Genomic DNA, 14,454 nt, shown 5'->3' on the forward strand with positions numbered 1-14,454 from the left:
TCTGGTTTAATAACTATATCTGGAATATTTTTGGCTCTCTTTAGGTGTTCTTTCAACTTCGTACTTCTGTGTTCTAAATCATAGCCGTCAAATACTACTGTAATATTCGAATTATTTGATCCGTGGTCATATTTTAAGTAGTGAATGTACTGTTCTACAATATTGGAGTAAGTTGAAGGTCGGTGCCAAACAACTTTGTATAGTAAATGCCCTCCATTAATCACATAGATGTTATTAATATTGTGTATGACCGAATTAGTTGGAGTTTCAAGTTTATCTAGTTCCTTTAAAAGATTAGACTTGGTGGTTTTTCTCAAGTACCCATCAACAAAATTTAGGGAGGGAATGAAGCCAGTACTTATATGAAATATTCCTTTAAATCTTCTGTAGTTGTGTTAGTACAAATAATACGATTGAAAAGCTGTGAATGGTTGATAGGGACCTTTCCCACCAGGAGGTGCTTACGCCATTTTAACAAATAATATATCAAACGATAGCAAATGTGTTTCTTGATAACTTTTCTATAGGAGGTATTGGCCAATATAGTATCGTTCACGCAAGGATGTCAAAAAAAAACTAAAAAGTTGTAATTTCGGTTATGTTACACATGTTCAATCTATGCCCACCAGGTTGCGCTCATGCTATGTTAACAAATGAGATATGATACGATAGACAATTATGGTCTGAACAACTTTGCCAAAGGAACTATAGGCCTATGTGGTATCGGTCACGCAAGAACGTCAAAAAACTAAAATTAGACAAAATGGCAGCCATTTTTAGACATGTTCCCCTTCACATAAAGTGGTATAATTTTTTTAAATAATAAGGAGACCATTTAGAACCCAAAACCGTTGATAGTTGCTTGTACCCATTTTTTTCCGGGTTCCAATACAACTTGACTGTGCTATAAATATGTTTACACAAAGTATTTAGAAAGTGATAAAAGGGATTATTTATTGTTATGAAAACCGTAAATTTATAACAAGGACATGGTAATGTTTTTTTACGGGGGGGGGGGGGGTAGTTTAATTTAGTTTCAAAATAACAGGGGCGCCAAAAATCCCCCTTGTCCGGGTGAAAAAAATTACTTGAGCCGGCCCTGACCCTGTGTTAGTTTTTTGTTATTTATTTACGGGTATTATTAACGACCTATATATAGTTGTGTTAATTCAAAGACGATAATTTAACGTTTACTGCTTTAAGAGCTGGCGGTTAGTCAAGTGGCTCTCTGTGCTTTGTTGATGGTAAGGTTTTTGCTTCTTGTAAATATATTTGGTGTGGATATTTGGATATCTACGATTTCTAACGCAGTCAATGATTTCCTGGGTGTGCGAGTCATTATATGATATTGGAAATTGGACGGCATTCGTCTTTTTCATGCGGTATGTGTCACAACGTCAACTTGAAGTCTACGAGTGTTGAAATAAAATGAGCGTTAAAGATATTTCTTTCATTAAAATTTGCTTAGTATTATATTCAACTGATAAACATGTACTGTAAAAAGGGTTAAATTCAATTGTGCATTGTTTTAGTTAGTCTAACTCGCTGTTGTAACTACTTAATTTATAATATTCTGAATAAATTAAACTCGATTGTTTCGTCTCAATTATTTAAATTAAAATTAAAATTTTATACCGGGCAGGGTTTGAACCGAGAATACGTTTTTCGTAAATAACTCTGAATTGCGGAGATATCTTTGGGGGTCGTGTCGAGAAATTAATACCACTAGGGATCATTCTTCCGAGGAGAGGTATATTTTGGCTTGCCAACTTGTTTTAATATGTATAAAAGCTTTTTAAATGTATAATTTGATATTGCGATATCAAAATCAAAACTACTGGTAAAATTTTTAATATTGAAACGTTAGGTTTTGTTCCGAAGATTTTTATTGAGTCTTTACTTACAAATGTTCAAGTTTTATAATTTGAACGAAACGTTCGCAGCCGAAAGTTATAACGCTGGGGCGTAGTGGTTGATCTAGGATTAGTATCGCCTGGCGGCAGGTCCGTGGTGACTGGCAGCGGCGTGACGACAACGGACGACGGCGTAGTAGTTACGGCGGCCTCGGCAGACCTGGCTGGTGCAGTCACTGTGAGCGGCGAACTAACGGCAATGTCAGGCTGCGACGGGACGAGAACGGCTGGCCTCGGTAAAACAGGAACAGTTGGTTTCGGCGAAGCTGGGACGGCCAGTTTGGTAGAGATCCGGCTGGGTTCAGAGCCAGACTCGAACTGACTAGGCCCTTCTACGTCTCCCCCATATATAGCGGGAGTGCGAACCTCGGGGAAGCTGTTGCAGCTCAATCCACTATTGTTCGGACCAGGTTGGCGGTGGATGACTGGGAAGCTGTCGCGGCACAATCCGGTCGTTACAATATTAAACTTCATTTCTCTTAATTCTAACTCAGGAATTTATAAATGGTGCAAAGTGCTCGGATTTAAAGTATTATATTTTTCTAATATTGATCTCAAAGATCTGACTTTTTAAATGTTTGTTACTTTCTCTAAGTATCAATAAAACTTGACATAAAAACTAAATTGTGCCAAGATTCAGGTTTATATTTTACATAGGATGATAAAATATGCGAAAAAGTAGATTAGTCCATAATTAAAAGGGATAATATAGCTAAATCCTAAACAAATTTGAAGAAATTAAAAAACTTACTAATAACTCGTACCAATAGGTCTTCGAGCAAACAAAAAACGCGAAACTCGGATCAAATAGATCTTTGAGTAATAAACTAAATTAGAAATAAATAAAATAGACAGAAATTCCAACGGTAGACCGGTTTAGTTCTATTTGGAACTCATCAGTACCGTGCGGGAAATCTGGCTGGCGAGTGGCGACTGTCAAATCTAAAACATCTTTAAGGAAATCGCCAAGAAGTAAATAATATTTCCAAGAGCCAGGACCTGCAAGGTACTGTTTACATAATTATTTTTGAAATAATGGTAACTTTTCATCTGTGCCGTATGCAACAAGTGTTTAATTTTAATCAGGTAGCTTTTTAACCTATTAAGGCTTAGCAAAAACACTTTCTGTTTAGTGTTTACAGGTGAAAAGTTTCCATTATCACCATAAGCACTATATCAACAGTAACTTGCACTCTTGCAGGTTCAGGCTCTCGGATATAATACTTCTTGCGATTTCCTTGAGAATGTTTCATTCATGGGCCAAATAATGATAAATCCAGGACATGACTCTGGTACCTTCTCACGTACTAAATCGGTCGTCCACCAAAAGTAACAGGCGGCCATTTTAGTAGGTGGGGAAAAGGAGCAAATAAAAAAAAATTGGGAACAAAATCAAGCAGAAATTTCCGGTTTCCGGAACGCCATCTAGTGTTGCTTAAGTCGGAATTCGGAAATAAGTGGCGGTTGTTATTCAAAAATTCTGCCATATTGGCCTCTCAGTTTTAGATTAATTTTAACCATTCTAGGAAAGTATTATATGATTATATATATTATACTAATTATGAACTTAGTACGTATAAAAATAAGTACTTACATTTATAACCACACTATATATGATAACTGTGAATAAATATTCCGGGATATTTACTACGACGACCACGTGTATTATTTTTGAAAACTGCCCCTAAAAAATATGCCCGCGCGCTTTTCCCAATAGGGGGCAATAGTGGTCGGGTGTAAGCGCTATTGGACGGGTTTTTCGCATAGAGTCATGTCCTGGATTTATCATTATTTGGCCCATGTTTCATTTAAGCGGCTAAAATGTACGTTCAATAAGCGCTTAAATAAAACATCTTCCCAGAAATTGCCAAGAAGTAATATTTCCGACAGCCAGGACTCGTAAGTTACTATTTATATAGTGCTTGTTGAAATATTAGAAAGCTGGAATCTTTCTCGAACGTAACATCGGTTTTTTTCTAAGCCTTAACATGCCAAAAAAAGTTACCTGGTTAAAAGGAAACACTTGTTGCATACCGCACTGCAAACGTAATACGTTTAGTTCTAAAGGAATGAGTTTTCATCTTATTCCAAAAGATAATTTTATACGAAATGAATTAACTCTGCCTCCATGAGAAGCTTTAAAATTGCCCGATATTATAAAAATATTACACATAATTATAATTATTTATACCATAAGAGGATGATTATAATAATAATATTAAATCTTATACTTAGTTTTAGTAACATTATATATTTTACCTTAAACTATATTATCGAAAATTAACATTAGTATGTTCCTTATACACGTGAGCCGACGCGTTTCTTCTTATCTGACGCAAAATTCTCATGAGGGCAAAAACGCGGCTCCTTATGGTTTAAATATGACTTTTTGGCTAGCCATTCTAACCGTTTAACCGACCGACCGGAAATAGCTCCTTCCCAGATGAATTTGGAGAGGGGAGTAAAAACCGAATATCTTTTATTGAAGCGTCCATTTCAAAAGAAATCTAAATTTGTCGATAATGCGTTAAAGAAAATTTTTGAAAATTTGGTATTAAAGCAGATGGTGCTATTTTTTCATAATTTCTATTAACTTTAATAATTTTGACATAGTTCATTAATTTAATTTGAATTACTTTGTCAACAGCGTTTTCTACAACTCTTGTTTTTCTATAATATCAGGAAACTATATAGGTATACACAGTAGCGGCCCCAGCAAGTTTTTCTGGTGGTGCGAGATCTCATTGTGGCGGCAGCGCGAGGTCAGGCATTTTGGTTTTGCGGTCAAAAGTTATTGGTCCCGTCGTCCCAATCCCGTTTCGGCGCCCCCACCTATGACGGCGCCCGGTGCGGTGGCACCGTTCGCACCGCCCTAGGGCCGGCGCTGGGTATACACTTGGAATGTCTAAGGAAGTGATGAAGCTCGTAGAAACGGGCGTGTCTTAAAGCGGGAAAACTCACGAGAAAAACTCTCGCGCCTCGCTACCCTAATTCGATGAAAACTCGTCATTAAGCCTAGTTATTGTTATTATATTATTAGTTTACCTGATTATCTCTTTTATAACCATACAAACACCTGAAATTAGGTATCACTACTCTTCTTTCGCAAAGAACATAATAATTACTTCAAAATATTAAGTACTATAACAAATTGAGGTTTTTAAATAAATTGTTTTATAAGCCTTTTTTGCGCGGGAAGATCTCCTATTTGTTACCATGACGACGCATTCTTTTCGCGTCAAACCTCGAGCCAATGAATTTGAAATGTCGTGTTACGTCTTACACTTGACGTAGCTAAGCCCCGCCTTTTTCTCGACGCGCTTTCGTATCACCGACCCAACGGAACCTTAGACATTCCAATAGTTGATTTTATAAAATAAAAGTGGTCTTGCCCAACTTTTTAAAATGTTGCTCTTACGTCACAAGACACAGCTTTATTAGTATATTTTGCGCACGAGCGATTTGCTAAAAAACCTATATTCCTCGCGACTGTAGCGCGCGCTAGTAGGCTTGTGAAAGCTAGGAGCAGCAAACACAAGGAGAACGCAGCTAGCCTTTAAACACGCTAACGAAGGGTTGTGTACGAATTTCATTGGACGAGCGTCACAAGCCTTTACGCTGAACGTTTTACGGGCGGGGGGAAGACAATTTCCGAATTTTCCTCTTCCGACGGAAGCAGGCGCTAAAGCGTCTAGCCAATGAAAAACGTACACAAGAAAATCCACGACTTTTGACGGGTTGCGTTCTCCTTGTGTGGGGTGTTGTGTTTGTTGCTCTTAGGTGAAAGTAAGAGACTGTGACGTAAGAGCAACATTTAAACAAGAAGACCACGTTAGTTTAAAAAAGAACTATTGTATACCTCTATAGTTTCCTGATAATAATAATCAGCTAGGCTTAATACCCAAGGCACCACCTAAGGCCTAAGTCATCGAGCGACTTTTAAAGCCTTTAATTCAGGTGGCCAGGTTACAATGCGTAGGATGGTGGTGGCAAGCCAAGCGAGCCAACAGCTCAGAAAGGGAACTAAGCCTGAGTCTCCAAAACACCCAATTTCATAAAAAAAAAGGGTGCTACAAAAATAAATAAAAGCGGATGTTCAGTTTTGGTAATAAGGACCCGATAGTATAATTAAATAGTCCCAGCAAAACACTTGATTTTTTGAAGTTAATTTGCGTGCAAAGTTATGGGATACGCGGTAGTAACTTTTAAAATACTAGTTTTACCGACGAATCATCAAGACAAAGATTATTATTCATGATTTTGGTTGCAAATGAGAAAATCAAACATAATGGGCCAAATAGGAGATAATGTGAGAATTTGTATTTTAATTTATTTTACTTTATTAATTTATTTTAAACCTAAATTTGGTCTATATGATTTAATTACGTCACTTTTGATTTGCTTTATATTCGCGTACTGAGTTTTGCTTAAATCCTAAATTTATATTCAATTGTCAATGCTGTCAAAGTGGTTATTGAAGGAACATTGCTGGAATTTTAAGCCTAGCAACAGTGTGATTTTAAGTCCTTATTTGCTATTGGCCGATTGTCAAACGTCTTTTATTTCTATTGGAAATCCTGAGTGGGTGGTAGGTGTTTGCTCCATTTATGAACTAACCAGTCTATAGAACCTTGGTGGTGGTATGATTGAATATGAGTTTGGAATGATTTATTTGATGTAAATTGAATAAATTTAGCAAAGTTTTGGTTCTATTGAGGGTGCTGCTTAATGATTTACAGATATTGTCTCTAATGAAATGATTATCAGGCAAAACATTTGTGATAATTATAGTCTCCATAGATGGCTCAAGATTGTATATGCATAACTTCTAACAAAATGATATGAAAGCATAAAACCTAATTAAAGTAGTATTTATGCCAACTAAAAAGAAAATTAGGTACCAAAAGTGTCAGAGGTCTGTTACACATAGGAAAATGTTTTGTGTAAATGTTCAATAAATACACCCAGGAAGAACGCATACCAGCTCAATAAATAAATGAATGAGGAGTTAACCTATTCCTTTAGTTAATTTGACTAGGGGGAGTTATATAACTTCGTTATATTCACATACTAAGTAGAGATTTTATTTAGATCTGTGGCTTAAGCATACTGAAACATTTGTGGTGCATTGCAAATGGGTCTTAGAAGTAAACTGGACAGGTTGTTAAAAATGGTTTGATAAAGTTGATAAATTTCAACTGATAAGAGGGTTATGTTCCTAGTCATACTTGGAATTAATTCAGTATAATGTGATAGTGTTTCTAATAATAGAAAAAATATCTGATAATTTAAAATCTTTCAAAACATTTTTTTAAACTTGTTATCAGGCTCTTGTTATTTAAAATCTTAGTAAAATGAATGTGTTTGGAAAATATGCTAGCTGAATTTTTGTAAATAACATCTGCATGTTATTGTCTTGCATTATATGGTTTTTGGAACACTTCATGCTCATTCTGAGATCACACTAGTATTAGTATCTCAAAGATAAACCAGCTAGGCATTGTTTACAGCTATGGCATTTATGGTTTTAATCTAGGGAACAGGGTTTGAAAACCAAAAACCCGACCCAAAAAACCCAGTGGTTTTTTTTGGACCCACCCACCTTAAAAAATCCATTTTCAGATTTTTAATGAAAAACCAACTTGTTCAATGTGCAATAACCACTTTAATATATATCTTAGACTGAATTGTAATGTGAATGTGATACAAACTTAACAAATTTAAAGGGATCCCTCACTCACAACAGGGGAAGGCATAGGGGTCACAAAAAAACTGGTTTTAAAGCAAATTGCAAGTCTGGATTTTATGTTACCCCTATGCCTCCCCCGGTTGTGAGTGATGGATCCCTTTAACTTGAAACTTATAACTTGGTAAAGAAGGATTTAAAAGTCATGGTGAAATTAGTATTTAGTAAAATTGTATAAAAGAGACACGATACTTCATGAAGTATCGTGTCTCTTTTATACAATTTTACTAAATTATAACTTGGTACTTCTACCAGTCCTTTGGTTCAGCTTTGCAGTATCTGTATACCTTTACATATCGTCTAATACAAATATGGAAATTGTACACTAGAATAAAAAACCCATTGGGTTGGGCTTTTTGAAAAAGCCCCAGTTGCTTTGTACATGGCTGCACCATTTGTGGGGTCTCATCCATTTTAACTGTCTAGGTAAAAAGACGACGAGATTTGTTCACGCGCAGGCGCAGGAAATTTTTTTCACGGCGTTTTCTATTTCGTTTTTGAATTTACTGTTAAAAGAATTAGGCATAGCTAAATTTTATTTCATATTTTATTTAATTTCTGAGGGTCTAGTTAGTATTTTAGACAATATTGGATAGGTCTAATTAGTGTTTTGAACTATGGCCTCGCCACTATTCCGTCCAATTTGGTGCCTTTTTCGCCTGGTCCTCTTTTTGTGCTGGACCCCTTCAAACCTAAAACAACGCTAAATCCTCCTGTTTTTCAACTAAATTCTACTTTACATTCTCAGCTGGAAGATAGTTTTCCTCCAACCTCAACTAACTCTTCTTCGAGCTCTCTTCTGGAGTTCTGGACCTGTGTACGCAATGCTCTCAAGAGTCGCTGTCTGCTCCACTACCATATGCTACTCAAACTGTGTCAAGACATCGAAAGCACTTTACTCTCCGAAACTCTGCATGCTTACTTGCTAAGAAGCATTTGATTAAAAAGTCTCCTCCAAAGTCTACAAAAGCTAAGATTCCTACCATATCTTCCAAACCACCTATAAAACGAAAAGTTTTGTCTAGCTGCTCAGTGTGTTCCCAGACTGTTGCTGCCAATCATAAAGCACTTCTTTGTGAAATATGTGGATTCTGGTGCCTGTGTTAATATTTCTGACTCCCTATATCAGGAACATGTCAACTCTGGGTCAGACAACTTTATTTTCTTTTGCACTGTCTGTCGCTCAACAGGTCCTTCTGTCCTCTCTTCTAACTCCAAGCTTACTGACAATTTCAAAGCCCTCAACGATAAATTTGAAAAGTGCTCTGCTTTGTCGGTGAATAGCCATGAACTAAGCTTGTTTACAATCCCTCCTGGCTATTCTGATATTAAATTGGAAATGTCAGCTATTGCCAATGATTTTAAGAATAATATGGAAGCTCTAAATTGTGTTCGCCTTGAATTATCGGCTTTGAACTCAAGGGTTGAGCTCTTATCTTCTGCCCCGGATCAGCTTTCTAGTCTCACGCAGGATCTACAAAACCTAAATGCCAAGTTCCAAGGACATCCTATTGAAACAGAGTCATTGTGTAAATGTCCCTAACGAGTCTAATGTTCCTAATGAGACTAACGAGAATGTCATTCATTTAAAATTTCCGGAGCAGGACCCTGCCGCTCTAACTCGTTTACTTGATGAGCGCCTTGAAATAAACTAACGTAAATTCAACGTTATTATGTTGTAATGAACCTTGCTTCATTACCGAATTCGTCTCTGATGATACCAATGTTAAGAGCCCATGATGAGACCAGCGGTTGAATATGGCAGACAGACTTAGAAGTTAACTTAGATTTATTATAAAGACATATTGTTACTAGCTACATTTTATTATAAAACCACATAAATTACAAGGCTGCCAGGCTCCTATGGAGGCTAGGTGTGGAGTGATGAACATTAGTGAGGGTCTACTATATATACCCATTCTTTTATCTGGTCTACTGACCTTTACCTCTAGACCTATTTATTATCAATGTCTACTACGGGTGGCGCCATCTAGTGGATGTAATTTATTAGAAGAAACCGTTGGTCCTTACAATGTTATAACCGTTCCCTGTTTTGACATAACGTTTCTTAATCAAGATGAATCACGATTAAGTCGGTCACGGTTATAATGGGAAACGCTAGAGGCAAGGCTTATTAATAACAAGAATAAAACAAAATTAATTACGAACGAGGTTTATTATTCTCACTTGAAAAAATAAAACAATAACTAGACACAAGAAAGTCTAAACCTCCTGCACCAGACATTGTCTCTTTTATATCTCCTTTTCCGTCTCTCGGAATTGAGGTAATCTTATCCAAAAACTAACAGGCTGTCAGCTTGGACGGCACTCCCTCCAACGAACTCCACGCGGCACTCGGTGAAATCGCCTTTTTATCGACCACCACTCGCCTTCTACTCCCAGGCTCAAGCTTCAACATGCCAAGTTCTTTCTACGGCTCAAATAAGTGCATTCACCAACCAACTTCGTGCACAGGCACCTCCATTTGAATTATCAAGATCATCATCATCTCTCCTAACCCCCCATGCTTCAAAAAACTTTTAAACCCCTCTTCCTCGTCTCATCTCACCACCCATCATTCTGTCAACTATACTGAACATGGAAATTCTGACTTTTCTCCTGTTATATCACCCGCTGCCTCCTCTCTCAATGTAATTTTTTTCAATGCCCAGTCTCTCTTGGGAAAGTTATCGGAACTTCGGGAGCTTGTGCCTACCTGGAATGCAGACTGTATATATGGACAAATAACACCTGTAGTGACGCTCTTCTGTTGATTAATGATTTTACCCTTTGTCGGAAGGACAGGATTGGTCATTCTGGTGGTGGTGTGCTTGTATATATTAAATCTACCATCATTTTCCATGAATTGGAAATAGAGGACCAATTCCCGGAATCAATCTGGATTAATTTAAAAGCGCACAAAATTCTTCTGAAATATTGGTTGTTGGGGACTTCAACCTCCCCCATATTAAATGACCAGCAATGACTTTGCTCAAAAAAGCTACCAAAGATCACCAACTTTTCATCGATTGCTTACGAGAGAATCTCCTATCACTACATGTTACCCGCGCTACTCGTTTTAGTCAAGCCAAAGTTTGGCACTCCAAATCTAATATTCTCGATCTCGTGATTACATCCAATATGGTGTCCCCAGAAGTTACTCATTTTGCCACTATTGGTGGAAGTGATCATCACTCTCTGAAGATTATTTTTCCCCTGTCTTCCACTAATGGTCCTCCGCTTTCTTTTGAAAAAGACTGAATGTAAAACTGAACTCTTTGATTGCTCCATCGGATTAGACCTACCTAAGTAGTTTACCTATAGAAGATGCCTGGTCTTTTTTTAAATTTAAAATATTTGATTTGGTTCACAAATGTGTCTCACTTTTCTCTACATCTGTCCCATCTAAACGGATCAAACTTCCGAGGAACATTCAGTGCGAAATTCGTAAGAAAAGCAAGCTCTGGGGTAAACTGCGCCACCTATCTAAGGCTAATCTTCTAGACGCCTACAACTCTGTCCTTCCTGAGTATAAAGAGCAGGTCAAGCTGGTCAAAGTTCTGGTCTCTAGAGCTCGTTCTCTGCAAACTCAGAAGAAATTTCAACTCCTGAAAACCAACCCAAGAGCCTTTTATCGTTTTGTGAAGAAGGAAATTCGTGTCCCTAAATCTCGGTTAAACATTATGGTGGATGATAATCACTTAACAGACTCTTACTTTAGAATGGCCAACTGTTTTAATGAGACTTTCACCACTAACTTTAACAAGGACAATATTTAGCACACAGATCTTCCGGATCTAAAAATCCCTCATATGGCTGATTTTTATCCTTCCCTATCTGATGTTCGCCAAACTTTAAAGAAGCTGGATGTAAAGTCCTCCTCTGGCCCGGATGCAATACCGAATCGTCTACTTAAATCCTGCTCTTCTACAATCTTTCGTCCTCTTCACGCTTTGTTCACTTCCTCCCTACATAAAGGCATTCTACCAGCTAATTGGCGGATGGGTCATATTACCCCTATTTACAAAAATTCCGGTATAAAGTCAAGTGCTGTGAATTACAGGCCAATCAATCAGTCTTACTTCTACCATCTGCAAAGTCCTCGAGAAATGTATTCGTCTCGCCATAATTAATTACCTCCAACCAATACCACTCCGTACCAGCATGGTTTTCTAAATAACAAATCTACCATTACAAATATGTTGTCTTGCTTGGAACTATGGCTTGACTCTCTTGAGAATGGTAAACGTGCAGATGTCATTTATTTGGATGTCTCCAAGGCTTTTCATACTGTACCTCACAGTCGTCTTATTGCTAAACTAAAAACGTACCGGATCAATAACAACTTAATTTCTTTGATATCACACTTCTTAACTTCCCGTCTACAAAGGGTGAGAGTAGAGCAAACTTTGAGCGACCCCCTTCCCGTTCTTAGCGGGGTCCCTCAGGGAAGTGTTTTGGGTCAGCTTTTGTTCCTGGTGTATATCAACGACCTCACGGATTCTATTTTATCTGTTGATGTATGTAGTGCTATGTCATCAATGTTAGAGCAGGAGAAAGAACAGACGATATTGTATTGGGGGCGCCATCTAGTGTTCTTAATTAACTTGGGCAGTGTAAGGAGGATATTCGAGTTAGTTGAGGTGTAGCTCCCAAACTAGTAACTATGTTGAAACTAAATTATTAATAAGATGTATGTAGATGTATATAGTTAACACAACAATGATTAATTTAATAAACCTTTAATATGTTTAATCTGGTTTTCTCTTCATATCTCCATTTTGGTGGCAAAGCTTGTCTTGTTATCTTAACTGTTTGACGAACCTCTGAATTTGATGGGTCAGCTACTGCTACCTCATCTGTGTCCCCTTTCTCCCGACCATCTACCATCTCAGCTTACTCACTGCTATCCAAAACATCACCATTTCTAGGTCCAAGTTCATCAGTCTCTTCTCTATTAGTGCCATTTTCCTTTGCATACCATCCTGGCCAGAGGTCATTGTATACCTCAACCATGGCTTCTTGACTATAACCATTAATATGCTTCAGGCCCAATTTCTCTTCAACAAATTTAACATGTTTTTTTTCAATGGTTCTCTGTTCAGACGGTAGATAAATTCGGTAACCTCTGGTATGGAAGGCATAGCCAACCATTATCCTGGGTTCGGCCCTCCTTGACAACTTATTACGATGCTGAGAAGGTATATGCACAAACGACAGACATCCAAATTGTTTCAAATGTCGTACCCAGTAAAGCTCTCCTGAGAGACTATCGTATGGCAGCTTGTTATATAAATACGTCACGACATATACCGCTTCACCCCAAAATGCTTGAGGTAAATTTGAATACACTAAGATACTTCTTACGTCGTTCACAACCGTCCTATAGTAGCGTTCTGCGACTCCATTCATTTGGGGGGAATAAACATTTGTCCTCTCGGTATGTATCTCTTCTCGCCTACAGGATTCTTCAAATTTCCTTGAGCAGTACTCTAGTCCGTTATCCGTCCTGAGCCGTTTTAACTTCTTGCCTGTTTGGTGCTCCACCCATGCTCTAAACAAAAGGTACTTATCATACGCTTCTCATTTTGATACCATTGTATAAACTCTGGCATACCGCGAATAATCGTCGATAAGTGATATAATACCTGGAACCACCCAGGGATGCCACAGGCGATGGGCCCCAAACGTCTGAATGGACCAGCTGAAGTACTTGGGTTGACTTAATTTCTATGATCTCTCGGCAGGATGATTTCGTGGCCTTTGCTAGTTTACATGGTGTGCAGGATTCCATTTCCGTTATATTGATATCCGGAATGCCATGCACCATATGTTTACTTGATAATTCTTTCAGTTTCCCCATGCTCGGATGTCCAAGTCACTTATGCCATAGCATTTCTGAGGATAGGGCCAAATACCTCTTGTACCGGTATATTCTCCAAATCACATAAGCATCTATTATGTACAAGTTATTATTCTGTAGGTGCGCTGCCATGACGTCTTCTCCGTTTGCCTTATATATCTTCACCTTTCCTTTCTGGATTATGGCCTTATAGCCTAACTAATCTATACGTCTCCCAGCAAAAAGATTTCGCTTATAGTTGGGCACTTCTCTCAGATAAATCAACATTTCTTGTCCCTGACTCCGGACCATCAATGCGACATTAAACGGCTTGAGCCACACCCTGGGCAATGTCTATTGGTGCACTCATCTCTTGATAATTATACAGCCACTTCTTTATGGTGTGTCGCACCACTGTCATACATCCAGATACCATCCTCATATGAGGTTGTTAATGCTGATGCCGAAGCAAACATCGACGCAGACCCTTTTTGCTTCACCTGATTTCTTGCGGTTTGATATCGTGATTGCCCATGAGATGTTCCTCTATACTGTTTCTTTTTCTTGGCTCTGCAATCTCTAGCAAAATGACCTGATCTCCCGCAGTTGTAACAATCATTCGTAACTGTGCCATTATAATTTTATCTGCTATCAGTTTTCTTCAGACTATCCTCCTTCTTCAAAGTGTCATTTCTGGAAGAAAAAGCTTTTGCTTGATAGTTGCTCTTCTCATCCTCTTGCTCTCCCCTTTTAAGCCGTTCATACTCTGATATCAACAACCGCTTGACATTCGTAGGTGTAAACTCTGAATCCGATAATGCATACGCTCAACTGACCACATTGTCATATTCTGGTGGCAACTTGTATATCATTTGGTAGGCAATCTCGTCATTATCTATTGTTTTCCCTGCTAAGGTCAACTGTTTTGCCACATTAGTAACCCTTGCCAAATT

General features: G+C 38.0%; 1 protein-coding gene across 1 annotated transcript in view; it reads left to right on the forward strand.

Moving 5' to 3' along the window:
• Positions 1 to 6,027: 6,027 nt before the first annotated feature.
• The window catches only part of Sesn (Sestrin), a 34,029-nt gene continuing 25,602 nt past the window's right edge, over positions 6,028 to 14,454 (forward strand). Inside the window, exon 1 of the mRNA XM_090155933.1 lies at positions 6,028 to 6,222. Within this exon, the coding sequence (XP_090012059.1) occupies positions 6,184 to 6,222 (39 nt within the window). The 5' untranslated portion in view covers positions 6,028 to 6,183. The remainder of the gene's footprint in view (positions 6,223 to 14,454) is intronic.

Source organism: Leiobunum rupestre, chromosome 8, assembly GCF_980474605.1.
Source record: "Leiobunum rupestre chromosome 8, qqLeiRupe1.1.hap1, whole genome shotgun sequence".
NCBI classification, from domain to species: Eukaryota; Metazoa; Arthropoda; class Arachnida; order Opiliones; family Sclerosomatidae; genus Leiobunum; species Leiobunum rupestre.